Genomic DNA, 15,476 nt, shown 5'->3' with positions numbered 1-15,476 from the left:
GGATCTGCGAGTAGATCTGGAGCCCTCGTCAGGGGCATCTACCTGTGAGAGCACATAGACGGCGATCGTGGATTCTCGGGAAGGCGATGTGAATGGACTCAAGATGCGGTAGACAGATGGAGGCCCGGTTGGTGTCTGTTTCTACATGATGGTACAATCTATAGATTCATGTGCTGCCTATCTCCAGGTACTTTCCTGCGTGGTTCCAATCGGCAGCAAATCGCCGCCTGCCTTCACGCGCGTTGGACTATCTTCTCTTTTGTTGTCGCCTGCGGGGAAGCTGAACTTCTCGTTCATACTCGGCCGTGGCGACGCTGTGCGTTGATGCTGTGGACTCTTCTCCTCGGTCAAAGGCAGGAGCGGCTGTTTGACCCCGTGTCTGAAATGGTCCGTTTTGGCGCGACGCTCTGCTGCATCTTCCATGCTCGTTCGATCGTACAGATACAATCCAACACACGCCAACAGTATACCCAACACCTGGAAGCGAGTCGTCGAGCTACGGAACCAAACCACAGCCACCAGAATTACCCAGATGCGTTTGATCAGAGATGCAACCGAATATGACACAGGCGACATCAGCGACAGCAGGATGAATGCATGATGTTTTGGAAAAAGTGAAACAGGCCATTGAAGACGTATTCAAGCGCTAAGGCGCCGTGGTCGAGGGTGTTCTTCTTGGTCGAAAGATCCAGGGAGCCATCGGCAAGGAAGTCACGGATTATGGATGCGCCTTCTGTGTAGAACCAGACTGGTGCTGAAAACAAGAAGGCACCAACCGAGCAGTAGCACAGCAGATTAAGCTTATCCAGCTTTCCCTCCTTGTGGGTTTGGCCCTCCGCTTCGGCTCGAGAGGATTCGGTGAAGAGCTTTTTGGAAAATATGTTCTGCGTGACGAAAACAATAGCGGCGATGAAGGCAGCAGAGATGCCCCAGAAATTGCTTGAAAAGTCGGCCGAACAGGCCATCATGACTCCGGCTGTCAAGGGCACCAACGAGAGGTAGGTCGCGCGTTTATAGCGAATGCGGAAGAATAGGCGGTATGCGAGGACTGTGAAAAGCGGCGATAGCCCCTTGATAGTATGGACTAGTGATACGGGGATCTTGGAGGTGGCGTAAGAGCTGAGGAGATGTCCGAGGAGCTGGAATATCGATAGTGGTAGGGCTGTACGTAGTACGTCCCAGGAGGGTTTTCGAAGGCCATTCCTAAGAGCCGGTATGTTGCGTTTCAACGAGGGAAAGGTTGAGGCTGCCGTAGCGAGTATCAAACACCATAGGGAGACAGAGGCGAACTGGATGATGGTGAGGGTCGCAGGCTTGTCGAAAGCATTTAATATCGATTTCGAGGATGTGTTGGTCAAGGCGGAGGTCATGTACCATGTTATGCACAACGCCTAGACTGTCATCAGCAATGTTTCAAGTCGTAGCAACGCTTCACACTTACAATGAGCTTGTACGACACCGGCGCCTTGAGCGCTTCTGCCAAATCATGCGCATTGTCTGTAACACTGCCTTGTCTGGTCCGGAAGTTCTTAAGCGCTTCGCTAACGCTTCGACGGTGTCTATGACCAGCCGCACGGTTGGTAGCGCGACCGCTGTTTGAGCGTGCCGGCCATTTGTATTCGGGAACGATGGGTGCACTCGTCTCCAGCGGACTCTCGGTGATCTGTGCCAGGCTCGGACGTCTCGCTTCGAGGTCGAACGAAGGGAACTTTTCATTGCCAGGTTCGCTGATGGCTGATCGCGGCGACAATGACTGACGTTCGTGAATTCGAGTGTTCAGCGACTCAGTCATGGTCGTGCTCATGTCTCTCAGGGTACTTTGGAGGAGAGCGAGTCGAAGGTGGTAGGGTCCGGGCGCATGTCAGATGTCGAAATGGGACGTTGTTGGTCAAAGACCGTGGGCACTAGCGAAGGTGTTATTTTGAAGTCATAATCAACGGACTCCGGATAGACTGGCGCATGGGCGACTCGTGGTCTTGACCGAGCGAGTGTGGCTGTGAGAAGACTGGTGACATCTGTGATAGACAGAGTTGAACATTGTTCTTAGGACTGCTGTGGTGCAGGACAGTTCATGCACTACGGTGAGGCACATGCACCATAGAGTTGATCACGTGTTACAGCATGTCTTCGGATCTCCTGAGACGCAATCGCGTATGCCAACTCTTTCCTGACTTCAGTCCAAAACCCGTCTGTGTCGGTACACGCCTTGCGGCTGGTGGATGGGACAGGCGCCCACCAGGCGAGTCGCGTCGGACTCATCCGTCGCGGAAAGTGCAACGGCTCGAGCTGTGTGCGAGTCTTGCATCTCGCGAAGCGGAACAGCTGAGTCGATGGTACGCTCCCAGCTTCCCGAGCATGAAAGCTACAAGTGGTCGAGGCTCGAGGCCACCAAATTCGAAGAGTCGCTTGAAGCGGAGCGCGAATGCTGCCAGCGATCACAACTATCAAATTGCTGCGTGTTCGACGGCGATCGTCATGCTGAATCTTAGGCTGTTGTGGGTACGTCTGCAACTGATGGAGGGCCATTGTTTCAAATGGCGCTTCTTCGCCAGGGTTGTTGGAGTCCGCTGCACGGCTGCACTTACGGCAACTAGCCTCGCAGACGCTGGTTTACCTCAGTCTGACATTCGCAACGGCAATCTGTCTTTAACTGGGCAGTAGGTAGGATGCTTGACCCGACGACTCCAGGAGCCGAGCCAAAGGCAGAACTCTTCCAGGGAACGAGGATCGTATCTTGTGGGCGAGATGAAGGGAGATATGCGGACAGATGAGTGATGTCGATCATGGTGCAGTGCTGTTGCCGTCGACATAGGCGCGAAGAGCATGGTACCAGCCTGTTCTTGCTCATTCAGCGGCTGATCACCATCGGGAATGGCGGTAGTGAGGGTACGGGCACGGGCAGAAGTGGTGATCGTCGTCGCGGTTGTTGTGGTGGCTGTGGCGAAGTTGGTGGTGATTGTGGTAGTTATCGTGATGGTGACATTGCCGGTGATGGTGTCGGTGATGGTTGTTTCGAGATCGGCGCGTGGCTCGGTCATGTTGGTTGGATGGAAAGGAAGAAATGGTCCAGCAGAGTACTCTACAGGTATGGTTCACTTGCCTTCTCACACAGTAGATCAGCGACCAGTCTGGCCTGCAGGAGCGCTGCATGTGTGCACCTGGATTGCCCGTGCCTTCCCCAGCAGTTCTCACTAGGGAGCTTAGGAGCACTTGCTCAATTGTGCCAACGTCTACACTGATATTTTGAGGGAAGGCACGCTGGCAGTAGGACATTACTTTATCTTTCCTCCTCACATCTGCACATCGACTCGTCCTCACACCCTCAACATCTACCAATCTCGAAACTCATTTCAGCTAATTACTCTCCTCTCTTCTCGGACTGAGCCGACAAGCATCCTCTGGTCGCTTGTGTCAATTCTGTGTGGTTTAGGTTGCACCTACCTCGGTCCTATGTTTTGACAGACCAGAATTACATTATTTGCAGCTAATTGCATCGACTACAATTGAGCTATATCCGATCAGAGAACAGCCGCAGCTATGGCTTCGAGTGGCTCACCTCGCGAAAGGCGCGGAGCTTCACCGTCAGGCAACGCTACAGAGAAGCACGACAGCTTCAGCAGAACTCCGGCAAGCCATCGATTGGTATGTTCTCGACCTCTGACCCATCGTTGAAAGTCGAACGCTGCTAATAGTCACAGTCTGCCAAGTCGTCCATGACCAAGAACTCGTCTCCAGCTGCAAAGTCTGATGGTGCCACTGCCATTCGGGCCTCGCGTCTTCAGGTATGTGTCATCCCGCCTTCGCAATCTCACGGTCTAACCGAGCCTCAGGGCTCGCCACAGGAGGTTCGCAAGCCATCAAGCACCATGGAAGACATCCTCGCCAACTTGAAGCTTAATGACTCTCGAAAGATGACACCCAAAGCCAGCCAGCTCAACAACACCAAGGCCAAGGACGATGCTAAGTTCGACAAGCTTGTTGCCAACCTTCAGGAGCAGAACGATGCTCTCAAAGAACAAGGCCGTGAGTTGAAAGAGGACACTCGGTCCAACAACCAGAAACCCAGTGACAATTCGTCGTCTTCTGGACGCTACACCGAGTCCTTCGCAGTCATCTCTAGCTCTGGCTCGGAACAAGGCAGTCGCTACGATATCGCTGAAATGCTGCGCATCAAACAAGAGCTCCACGCTGCCAAAACCGTCATCTCGCGCCAGGAACAAGAACTTGCAGAGACTCGCAACCTCAAGCACACTATGGAACAGGCTATTGGTTCCTCTGAGCATGACTACGCTCAGCACGACATCTCAGAGCAGACCATCGGTCACCTCCAGAGTGCTTTCAATGCCTCCGCTCGTCCATTTACTTCGAAGAATGTCGCCTGGCGCGGACCGGATAAGGCCCGGTCTGACTCAGACTTCTCTTCTGCAAGTATGAATCCCCGCAACTGGGAGCAGGTTTCAGGAAACGTCCATGGATACAACAACAACCTCAACAGCATGATGGGCACTCAGCGAAGCCAGCAGTTCCCGGGTCCATACCAGCAGGGTCCGATGGACACAGACTCTTATGCTGCTCAGCGATCCTTCTCAAGTTCTTCATCCTCCCTCGGCTACGATGCTCGTCATGCTAAGGATATGGCGATGTACGGTCTCAACCCTCTTGGACGACGCAACACTCAGTTGCGTGGCAATCCCAACATGTTGGACCAGCTCTCTCTTGGCCCTCTCGGCAACTCTGGAATCTCGCCACCCATCAGTCCGCTCAGCATCGATGAGCAGTTCGCTTTGGCTCAGCAGGCTAGCATGGGTCTGCAGCCATCTCCGGTCACACCAGGCTTCCCTGCTCCACAAGGTCCAGGTCAAGGCTGGCTAGGTGTAAGTACTTCCTTCCACCCCCGCAGGCTATAGCTGATCTATCATAGCCGCCATTGGCTGGTAATCAGACCTATGTCACCCCCCTCGAGCCTATGAACTATCGCCGCCTCCTGGATAAGTCTGTGTCATGTGACTGGAAGTACATTGTCGACAAGATTGTCTGCAACAACGACCAGCAGGCCTCGATCTTCCTGCAGCAGAAATTGAAGGTCGGTACAGCTGAGCAAAAGTTCGACATTGTTGAAGCTATTGTGAACCAAGCATACCCACTGATGGTGAATCGTTTTGGCAACTTCCTCGTCCAACGCTGCTTCGAGCACGGCACACCAGAACAAGTCGTCGCCATTGCTGAGGCTATCCATGGCAATGTCATTGCACTTAGCATGGATCCTTTCGGTTGTCACGTCATCCAGAAAGCCTTCGACTCTGTACCTGAGGAGCACAAGGCTGACATGGTTCGAGAGTTGCTTCGACGCATCCCTGACACTGTCATCCATCGCTATGCTTGTCACGTCTGGCAGAAGTTGTTTGAGCTTCGTTGGTCAGGCGAGCCGCCACAGATCATGGTCAAAGTCAACGAGGCTCTCCAAGGCATGTGGCACGAGGTTGCTCTGGGTGAGACTGGCAGTCTCGTCGTTCAGAACATCTTCGAAAACTGCGTTGAAGAAGAGAAGCGTCCTGCCATTGAAGAAGTCATCACCAATATCGACCTCATCGCTCACGGTCAATTCGGCAATTGGTGCATTCAGCACCTTTGCGAGCATGGCTCGCCTCCCGATAAGCGTCGTGTCATCGATCACATTCTCACCAACTCGTACAACTACAGCATTGACCAATTCGCTTCTAAAGTCGTCGAAAAATGCCTCAAGATCAGTGGAATGGATTTCTTGGATCGCTATCTTGGTGTTATCACTACCGCTCGTCCAGACCGTCCTCGAATTCCGCTCATAGACATTGCTGGCGACCAATATGGCAACTACCTGATTCAATGGATCTTGATGAATGCTCATCATCATCAACGCGAACAGGTCGCTGTCCACATCCGGAAGCACATGGTTTCTCTTCGTGGGTCCAAGTTCGGCTCCCGTGTGGCGATGCTCTGCTGCAACCCAGGTATGGCGACCCGTCCAGGACCTGCACCCGTTGCCAACCCGTACGGTGCTCCCGGCCAGTCACGCAATGGATGGACTCGCGGCTTTCGAGTTGTCTGAAGGACGATTCATCATATATCAGCGATCATCTCTGCCAAAATTGCCAGCATATCTGATCTCCCCACCATACGGAGGGAGATCTATCCCCTGTTGCTTGGACTACTCACACGACGACACTTGCTGTCGTCCGCTACTCCTTCCTTTGGCATTCGACAGACCGTTGGCTTTCACCACCAATAGTATCGACCTATGAACGTTCGGAAATTGTTCCAAATATTTTGCCTCAATATGCATATTTATGTTGCTAATGCTGCGCGAATGGAGTTCAGTATGGTATCTGCGATCAGTCACCCGTCCGAACGAATGGGTCGAACAGCGCTTGCAAGGTTATCGGTATGGGAATAGTGTTAGGGCGAAAGAGCTTGATGGTGTTTCTAAAGTGGCATATCGGTACCACAATCAGAGCGGGAGGCATTCGAGGCCCCTGCACATTGAATGCTTTCTACCATTAGACAGACATTGCACAATGTAGTGTAGACAGCAATTCCACATCCGTGATGATACACTGAGATGGAAGTCTCGGCGCCCTTCCACTTACTTTTCGACTTGTTCACCGGCCAAGCAGCTAACCTAGTCGACCTTCTGCCCACAAACCCAGCCGATGCCGGCGCGCATTATAGTCTCGATTACATCGGCTTCAGCATGTGTTGTGGGTGCATAGACCATCACCCACCCTCTGTCAACGAACAGCAGAGGAAATCGTTCACCCCATCCCCCTTCGACCACTCGCTTTGCGTCGCCCTCCGACAGCCACACATGAAGACTTGTGTCAGCAGGATGGGCATGTCCAACCTCGCCTTGCAAGATCTTGTTCTTGGGATGTTTTACCGAAGGATTCAGTGTTTTTACGTCGTCCTTCGCGTAGATTCCGTCAGCTGCGCCGCCCTCTGTCTTTGCTGGCGCAAGATACACGAGGTGGTCGTACTTGGTCACCAGTGTTGCGCAGAGGCGATCGATTCGTGCCTTGACGCCGTCCTCCATGTCCGATTTCTTGTACGGGACTTGGCGTTGAGGCATGGTTCGACCCATGATACGTGGACGTGGCGTCTGACGGGGCTTCTTCTCAAATCCTTCTGGCAGATAGCGTGGACCTTCATCGGCATTGAGTTGTGATGCGTCCCGCAGATCCGGGCCTGATAGGGCGTGGTTGATGCGGATTTTGGTCATGCGCCAGTAGCCAGCCCAGGTTGGTGGTGTTCCTCCGGTGCCGAATGATTTCCAGCTCGAGTAGTCTGCTATGACCCATGCTGTGAAAAGGCTGCTTAGCATGGCTACGGCTGTGGATGCCAATACAGGTGCCAAGCGGGGCGTTTGTTGTGAAATGTAGGTTGCGGCCTGGTTGATGGCGTTTGAGATGGTTTCCATATTGGCTGTTGTACACCATGTAGACTGGAAGTGGCCTGTATTATTGGGAAGGACCTCAGCGGCAGGCTACGACGAGTATAATGAGAAGCGAACGTTGAGAAAAGGTGACCTTATCAGGCGCGGTGGAATGGGGTTGCTTTTGTACTTCTGTACCCCAGAGCCCCGCCCCCAGACGAAGCCAGTCCCTGCCGGTGCTGCCCAACTTGAACTGATGCAGATCTCAACTGGACGACACGACTTCCCAGCAAGCCGAGCATGTCTGCCGCCTTTCTAAATCTGTTGCCGTCTATTCAAATTGTTTAGGCTGCTGTAGTACTTGCAGAAGCAGTCGGATTGATACTTCTACCATGATAACTTCATGACGTGGCTGGGAACTCTTTCACTACGACGTGATTGAATTCTGTCTGCCGCTGAGCGTCCAGAGTACCTAGGAAGGCATTCCGCTGGGATTGCCTGATGGGCATCGAGCCAACGCAGACGAAGAAAGATGGACAGTAAATTGCGTGAAGTCGGTTACACCTTCATGGTTACGAAGGGTGCCCATTACTGACGCAGGTGAAGGCATACCGCAAGCTGATCTATGCGAACCATATTCTTCACTTTCACGATGTCGTTGACGCCTACGGTCACGTCTCCAGTGCGTTCATTATGCTTGGACAGCTGTCTATCGGGTCTCAGATGCTGGACTTCGGGTTTGGTGAGCCGCTGTTGCTGACCTTTTCACGGAAAAACAGTCAGACATCCCACAGATTCAAGCCTGTACATTATGTGGTGAGTCGGCCCAACGATATTCATACATGCCACGATGATGTTTCCAAGCTATCACACTCGACATTGCCTCCGTCCAGGGCTGACGATGTGCTGCTCGAATGAACAGCGGGTATATGGCGCCGGCCCTCGTACAGTCGCCATCTGATCTAATCACTTATCACATCGACACTTCTGAACCAGTGGAACCGAATCTGCCGCACAAAGGCTACTCGGAGCGATTTATTCATAGTGAACTGGTGAGTCCATGCTATTGACACGATCAAGCGATGTCTGCAATGGTCGGGCGCTATCCCACGAAAATGTTTGGAGTCAGAAGAAGCAGGACGAGGTTCGTCAATACCAGCGTTCTGCGAGTACTGACCGTGGTATCCTACAATGCAGTACAAGCGATTCTCTAGCATCAACTGCGTCATACACTCGCACGCTGAGGATGTGTTACCATACGGTAGGACTTCTCTGTCTCTCGTTGCTTGGAAAGAGGGACTCGTCTAACAGTCGTGCGTAGTGGTCTCTCACAAAGTACCTCTACGTCCAGTGTACCACATGGCGGGCTTTCTAGGATCGAACGTACCGGTCTGGGACGCCGCAACGCTCTACGACTCACTCGAGACACCTGTCTCGAAGAGGGACATGCTAGTCAACAACATTCCACTCGGTCAGAGCCTTGCATCACAATTCTCGAGCCGAAGCCCGGAGACGACGACCTCAAAAGACGACAAGCCCACACAGACCGTGGTCTTGATGCGCCGCCACGGCTTCTCGGTGCAGGCAGATAGCATCGAGATGGCCGTCTATCGTGGCATTTACACCAAGATCAACGCCAAAGCCCAGACAGACGCCATGGCTGTTGCGAGGAACTGGGAGGGCACGATGGGCTCAAACGCGGACGGTGTCCAGGAGCTAGGATTGACGCAGGAACTCGTCGTGGGCTGCACCGAGATGAACGAGCGATTTCAGTAAGTTACAGCAGCTTTGTCACGATCGCCAGGGTTGAGCGCTGTTGACTGACCAATGCTTAAGAGAGAAGCCCTGGAGGCTTTGGGTCAGGGAGGTAGAGGGTCGAGGCATTTATGTTAACAGGCTGGCGTGATGAAACTTCATTTATAGCCCGATCAAGGACCTGGGCAAGGGGCGTTTGTAGAGCATCGAACTGGCTGTTGTCAACCGGTCGGAGTTAAGCCTGAATATCTTAGCAAGGGCGTGCCGCAAACATACATGCTGCTCCTTCTCTGTCAAAGCGTTTCGCTGCGACAACTTGGAATTTGAAACATGACATCAACGCAGCTCGCACGCGCACACAGCGGCATACTCGCTTCCTACTTACCACTGGGAGGCGAAGTCGTGCACGGTCTCGGCAATCTTGAGCGGTTGTGTGGTCGTTGAGGAGGACTGCGTCGCGAATCTGTGCGACCACCCTGGGTCACACAACAGTCTGGCCGCGTGGGCCGCCTAGTCCTTGTTGCACTGCAGCAAATCCAAGTTCAATCGCGCGAGGGTGAATGCCTTGGCTTTGCCGGCGCAACCTCTACTGGCACTGTAAGGTTAGTGCAGTGTTACTGGTAGACAACCCGCATCATGTGTCGCCTGGCGATCGATGTCGATCTTCGGACATCGATTGGCTATCCCGACGCTTGAAGGCTATTTAGACCTTCGCTATCGACAGCCACCTTTTACTCCACCCAAGAGAGGTTACTACCCGTCCTGGAGAACATACGAGCATTGGGTTGAGCATCGCCCGCTCCGAGGAAAGTACGGACGTGCTTTAGAGCATGTTTCGGACTGCGATTCAGCGGAGAGCAGATTAGTAGCCCTGAGCGAACTTGTAACACACGAGCGTCTCCTGAACGGGCTGGCACACCACTTCGACATTGTGAGTGTGTTCTCAGTGGACCAGGCAGTCCGTCGTGACGAAAGCCGCAAGTGCCAGCTCTCGCGAGTCTGTCCATACGCGAGCATGTCGACCGCAACTTCATCTGCCACCATTACCCCCATAAACTCAGCCTCATCACCGCCTACACCAAAGGTCATCATAATTGGCGCTGGCCTTTCCGGCCTCGCCATCGCGCACGGACTCCGCCGGCACGACATCCCGTTCACCATCTGCGAAAAGGAGTCCACACCCCGTGATCGCAATTGGGGCGTCACCATCTCGTGGGCGGTGCCTTTCCTCGCCAAGTGTCTTCCACCAGAGCTTTTCGCACGACTGCAGGAGTGCCAGCCGGATATCAGATTGAACAATGCTGCAGAGGGGAAGGAGAGCTTGTTGATCAGGGATGGTGCAACGGGGCAGCCTTTAATTGAGCCAAGCTTTCCAGGGACAAGGAGGTTGCAGATCAAGAGGACGAGGAGGATTTGGGGAGAGGCGCTCCTGGAGCACGGAGGAGAGGGTGTGAGGTATGGGAAGGTTTTGGTTGGGATTGACACGCCGGACGAGGGTGAGTACAAAGGAAAGGTGGTGGGGCGATTCGAGGATGGAAGCTGTGAGGTGGGCGATGTATTGATCGGGACGGATGGGGGCTCGAGTTTTGTGAGACAGGTCGTGTGTGGCGACATCAAAGGCGGGAGCGAGGCATGGGACCTAGGTACAATTTCCTGAATTTTTCATTCACGGTGACGCGTGAGCAGGCACTTTGGCTCGATGAGAAAATCAACCCGAGTGTGGATGTGGGCTGCCATCCGAAGAAGATGTATTCGGGGATACTGATCCTCGACAAGCCGGATCTGGAACGGCCGGAGACGTGGGTGTTTTATGTGCTCTCGACGTGGCCGAAGGAGGAAGGCGTTACCTATGGGAAGGACGATGATTTGTTAGAGGAGTATAGGAGGAGGATGGATGGGTGGGGAGATCCCTACCGGAAAGTGGCGGATTGGATTCCTGAAGGAACGAAGGTGAGGCCAATTCTGGGTGGGTTGAAGGTGTTTGCACCGAAGGAGAGGTGGAACAATAGAGATGGAAGGGTCACTATCGGTGGTGATGCAGCGCGTACGTGACCCGTTCTGCTAACCCCTCCGTCCCATGACCCTTGCAAGGAAGTAGCCACTGACTGTACTAACCAGATTCAATGACTTTCCACCGTGGACAGGGCGGCAACAATGCATTGCGAGATGCGGAGAGGTTTGTCGGCGCAATGGTGGAGGTGAAAGAGGGACTCAGGTCGTTGAAAGACGCTGTTGATGCATATGACCAGGATGTATTCGAAAGGGGTTTGAACGAGGTCGACATGAGCTCGAAGCAGACGCATGCATTCCATGATTACAAGGCTTTCTTGCAAAGTCCTCTAATGAAGCATGGAATCAAGCCGACGGCAAATCTGGGATCGAGTTGAAAAATGCAATTGATGATAGCTGCAAAGCTTTCTGGATCAGATTATAGTTAGCTGGCGCATAATTTACCGAGCGCTGATAGCCGCACATGGATCGCAGGCCACAAAGGACCGGCTTGTGAAAGAATTGAGGAGGATGTGCAACGACCAACAGACAACAGAATTGCTTCTTCAAGGCCAAGAGGATGAAATAGGCTCAGGCCGCTGCCAGAACCTTACCTAAACTGCAGGGGTGCTTTCACTAATCGGCCATACCTTTTCTGTGCCTGGGATCGCCTGGGCCTTCCCCACGCTTCTGTCACCAGAATTGTCTGACTTCACTTCATCTCAATCGCGACTTACACGTTAGACCATTAGCAACACGCCTCTGCCACTACAGCCAAGGTATTTGCCGCATGATTGCTGACGGATGTAATACTACGTCAAGCTTATAGCAGCTCGACGACCATCGCTCTCGAGTCCAGCCATCCGGGTTGCATCGATGCTAGGCTGGCATCATGTCTGAGGTGAGTCGATCAATTAAGGACGCCGCCACAAGCACGCTGACAAGAGCAGTACTGGAAATCAACGCCGAAATACTGGTGCAAACATTGCTCGATATACGTAAAGGACACACCGTTCGAGCGGCGCACACATGAGAGCACTGGAAAGCATCAGTCGAATCTGAAGCGGTCCCTCAGAGACATCCAGAACAACCACGAACGTGAGGAACGAGACAAAAAGAAGGCCAAGGCGGAGATCGACCGCCTGAACAAGGTGGTTGGGAATAATGCGCCTACAGTTGCCGTTGACACAGGCTCAGTCAAAGGTGCCGCACCGGTGACTACTGCTTCAGTACGTAGAGCAGCAGGTGGCCCACTCAACGCTGCAGATCAGAAACGACAATGGGCTCAGCTAGCTGATATGGGCATCGAGGTTCCCGATAGCTACCGAGCCGAAATGGCAATGGCTAGCGATTGGAAGGCCGTGCCTCAACCGAACCAACCTAAGCCCGATGATGCACCTGCGGATGCCATGAGCATCGGCGTGCGTAAGCGCAAGTTAGATCCGGACGAACAAGCGCAACTCGAGGCTGATGAGCATCCCACCGTCAAAAAGGTATGGGGCAAAGACGTACGGCACTTTCCGGGCGAGACTGGCGATGATGGTCTGGAGGACCTTCTTGCAGGCAAGACATTCGTCAAGAAACATAAAACAGACGTCGATGTGAAACAAGAGCCAGGCCATGCAGCTAACGGAGCATCCGCAACTTCTGACACCGCCGTCGACTCCCAAACCCTCGAGGTGACTGCAAATCCAGTCGAGGCGAGCGGCGAGTCGATACCACTAGTGAAATCAGAGACAGCCGCTGCCGATGACCAGCCCACAGCAACTCCAATATTCAAGAAGCGAAAGGGTAAACAAACCACGAAATGACAATTGGTGCCTCGTACGATCTAATGATGCTATGTGCAGCGAGTCATTCGATACTCACAAGTGGAATAATTGTATTGATCGAGTGTGCCCGCTTATTGCTCATCTCCGTACACAAGACAACCTTGGAAGCCGCCGATTACGGGGCGTACAGGGCTAATCGCTAGCTTGACCGGTGCAGGTAGCCTAGAGGTGGATCACGGATGGAACACGTGCCCATAGGGATGATGTGTGTAATGTACATGTGGCACACCTCGCAGAGGCGGCGGCACTCCAGTGTCTCTTGCTCCGGACACCTTGGACGCAGACAAGGAATATGTCGCCGGTCAGAAGTCGCAGGTCTGCCGTCTGAGGACTTGCACGAGCAGCACTTGCGCGTCCTGGTACAAACTATCGAACAGAGGCAGTCACGTCCGAAGGTGGGAGAGGTTTTATTGTTGCACGCAGATTGACCATCCCAAATAGCTGACGCTGGCTGGCATCACAATCGCATCGGGCCCGAAGAGGCTTCCTGCAGTCAATTCTACCGCGGACCAAAGAGAAAGGCCGATGAACACATCAACCCCTGGAGCACCCCCGTCCTCAACCAAACAGATCGCCTTCGGTTCTGAGGCTAGCTAATTAACCGACCTGCAGGCGTCGAGGGGCTGGCATGGTACCAGATGTTTTCGCAATCCTTGCTCGCATCATGGGCGCCTGTTTGCGGATCCCCGTACCAGGAGATACGCAGTCCGACAATAGTGGCTCGAATCTCATGTTGTGGTGTCGATTCAGCGCGTCGGTGAATGCGAATGGAAGCGCGAACAATTTCCTGACGCTCTTCCAAGGTGCTTTTGGCGAGCATTCGACTCGACTAGCTTCTCCGGAGAATTTCGAGTTTGGTGGCATAAGCTAGCCATCGTCTACGAGGAACACCCCAGCAAGCTGAAGTTGCGCTTCAGGTCGGCGAGCACTGCCAGACAAGCGGTCCAAGCGTTCGTTACACCTTACGACAATGGTGATCTTCTGCCGTACCGGCGTACCGCCAGCATTTCAGTACGACTCGGTACCAGCGGAGGTCACTATCTAGACACCGGGACTTCCCCCCTACGTCAGGAATCCAGCACTTGAGTGACAAGGTCAACAGCGAAGGCGTGACAAAACAGATCTGCACCCACGGAGGCGTGTATGTGGTTACTGGTAGAGGTCGATCCCATGCACGGATCCTGACAGCGTCCGTCATGACACATATGGAGTCTCGGATGTCGTTGACACCCGGACGATGCTTTTTTCATTCATCATTTCCTGTCGTTCTGCTCTTCGACTTGAAGTGTCTGAGGATGGGAAATACAGGAGCATTCTATTACAGGAACAATAGAAGCCATAGCTTTGGGCAGGTACTGTATCCTCCGAACTGCCCGAGACATCTCCTGGTAAGATACAACGCCTGGCTGGACCTGGTTAGCTTCATTACTAGTTTATTCTGTGAGCATTTGAGACTTTCGAGTCCTGCACCTATAGATCGACAACATCCTTCGGGATTGCTATCGAGCGGCTTGGAAGACTACCGGCCCAATCGCTCGTGTTGATTATACGGCTGTCGTCTTCGGCAATCATCGAGTCTGTCTTGCGAGATCTGAACAGGCAGGCGAGAGCAGGGTCAGATTGCTGGCATTCATGTATGGCCCGCAGCCACTCATCTCATTGTGCGTGGCAAGCTGAACATTGATGCTGACACGGTAGCATTCACAGCACGGCTCCCGTGACCATAAACATTGGCGAATCCGGTGTCCAGGAGCGAACTGCCCCGACGCCTTACGCATCAAGCACATTTCGGGGCTGCCTCCTTGCCGTAGGATAAACCAGCGAGCTGGTGCATGTCTATCTCTAGATTGGAGCGGGCTTGGCAACGGTCGCAAGCCTTGAACGTTAAGCACAACGTGCTAGAGGGCGCCAGAGTGGAATGGTGCAACTCGCAGGGAGATCCCTGGTTCGCGACTAATGCGATAGTGCGGATGGAGTCGAGGCTACCACGTACCATCGTACAGTCCTCGAGGTTCTGACAGAAGGTCCGATCACGGTCAGTATATGTTTTTCTGGCCCCTAAACAACCCTCACATATCTGCCATTTTTTGCACATCGTGGTGATCAGCCTGCAACGGCGCAGATTGTGATTGATGGGTATGCCCAACGCCGCCCATACAAACCTCATAAGCACAGGGGTGCCGTCAGACACTAGACACCAGAGCGGATTAGCCGGCGGAGCCTAGCAGCCTCGCTTAAACTGGGATGTTATGCAATCGAGCTACCGTCACTGAAGACCCCTGCACGAACAAGGTCTCTAGCGTCGGGACATACCATAAGCGAAGACGAGCGTTGAAGCGGCCCTACTGAGACGTGGTAAAGACATTTACAGAAGAGTGACGACGGAACGGAACATCGAGACGCATATGACTCCATACTCTCGCTAGAGGGAATCAGTCTCAGAGGTCTGTGGAGTGCTGCCTCGAAACTCATATCGAGGCGAACCCGAGCAGGAT

The 15,476-nt window shown here is 53.4% G+C and overlaps 6 protein-coding genes across 6 annotated transcripts; 3 read left to right on the top strand and 3 right to left on the bottom strand.

Annotated features, from left to right (window-relative positions):
* Positions 1 to 575: 575 nt before the first annotated feature.
* AB675_3138 (putative transporter C83.11) lies at positions 576 to 1,792 on the bottom strand (the record flags this gene model as incomplete). The annotated part of the gene is made up of 2 exons (XM_018143165.1): positions 576 to 1,391; positions 1,442 to 1,792. 2 exons carry the CDS (start codon positions 1,790 to 1,792, stop codon positions 576 to 578), a joined length of 1,167 nt encoding a protein of 388 aa, XP_017997956.1.
* An 823-nt stretch (positions 1,793 to 2,615) lies between these two features.
* Positions 2,616 to 3,038, bottom strand: AB675_3137 (uncharacterized protein; the record flags this gene model as incomplete). The annotated part of the gene is made up of 1 exon (XM_018143164.1): positions 2,616 to 3,038. One exon carries the CDS (start codon positions 3,036 to 3,038, stop codon positions 2,616 to 2,618), a length of 423 nt encoding a protein of 140 aa, XP_017997934.1.
* A 499-nt stretch (positions 3,039 to 3,537) lies between these two features.
* On the top strand, positions 3,538 to 6,085 carry AB675_3136 (Meiotic coiled-coil protein 2; the record flags this gene model as incomplete). Its single annotated transcript, XM_018143163.1, has 4 exons — positions 3,538 to 3,642; positions 3,699 to 3,782; positions 3,831 to 4,874; positions 4,922 to 6,085. The coding sequence occupies 4 exons, from the start codon at positions 3,538 to 3,540 to the stop codon at positions 6,083 to 6,085; spliced, it is 2,397 nt and encodes a 798-aa protein (XP_017997903.1).
* A 570-nt stretch (positions 6,086 to 6,655) lies between these two features.
* Positions 6,656 to 7,450, bottom strand: AB675_3135 (uncharacterized protein; the record flags this gene model as incomplete). Its single annotated transcript, XM_018143162.1, has 1 exon — positions 6,656 to 7,450. One exon carries the CDS (start codon positions 7,448 to 7,450, stop codon positions 6,656 to 6,658), a length of 795 nt encoding a protein of 264 aa, XP_017997803.1.
* A 1,314-nt stretch (positions 7,451 to 8,764) lies between these two features.
* Positions 8,765 to 9,181, top strand: AB675_3134 (uncharacterized protein; the record flags this gene model as incomplete). The annotated part of the gene is made up of 1 exon (XM_018143161.1): positions 8,765 to 9,181. The coding sequence occupies one exon, from the start codon at positions 8,765 to 8,767 to the stop codon at positions 9,179 to 9,181; it is 417 nt and encodes a 138-aa protein (XP_017997877.1).
* A 994-nt stretch (positions 9,182 to 10,175) lies between these two features.
* Positions 10,176 to 11,547, top strand: AB675_3133 (uncharacterized protein; the record flags this gene model as incomplete). The annotated part of the gene is made up of 3 exons (XM_018143160.1): positions 10,176 to 10,748; positions 10,847 to 11,204; positions 11,279 to 11,547. The coding sequence occupies 3 exons, from the start codon at positions 10,176 to 10,178 to the stop codon at positions 11,545 to 11,547; spliced, it is 1,200 nt and encodes a 399-aa protein (XP_017997955.1).
* Positions 11,548 to 15,476: the final 3,929 nt, after the last annotated feature.

This window comes from Cyphellophora attinorum (assembly GCF_001299255.1).
Source record: "Cyphellophora attinorum strain CBS 131958 chromosome Unknown Contig21, whole genome shotgun sequence".
NCBI lineage: Eukaryota > Fungi > Ascomycota > Eurotiomycetes > Chaetothyriales > Cyphellophoraceae > Cyphellophora > Cyphellophora attinorum.
The sequence above is the reverse complement of the archived record's forward strand: the minus strand, read 5'-3'. Positions and strand labels throughout refer to the sequence as shown.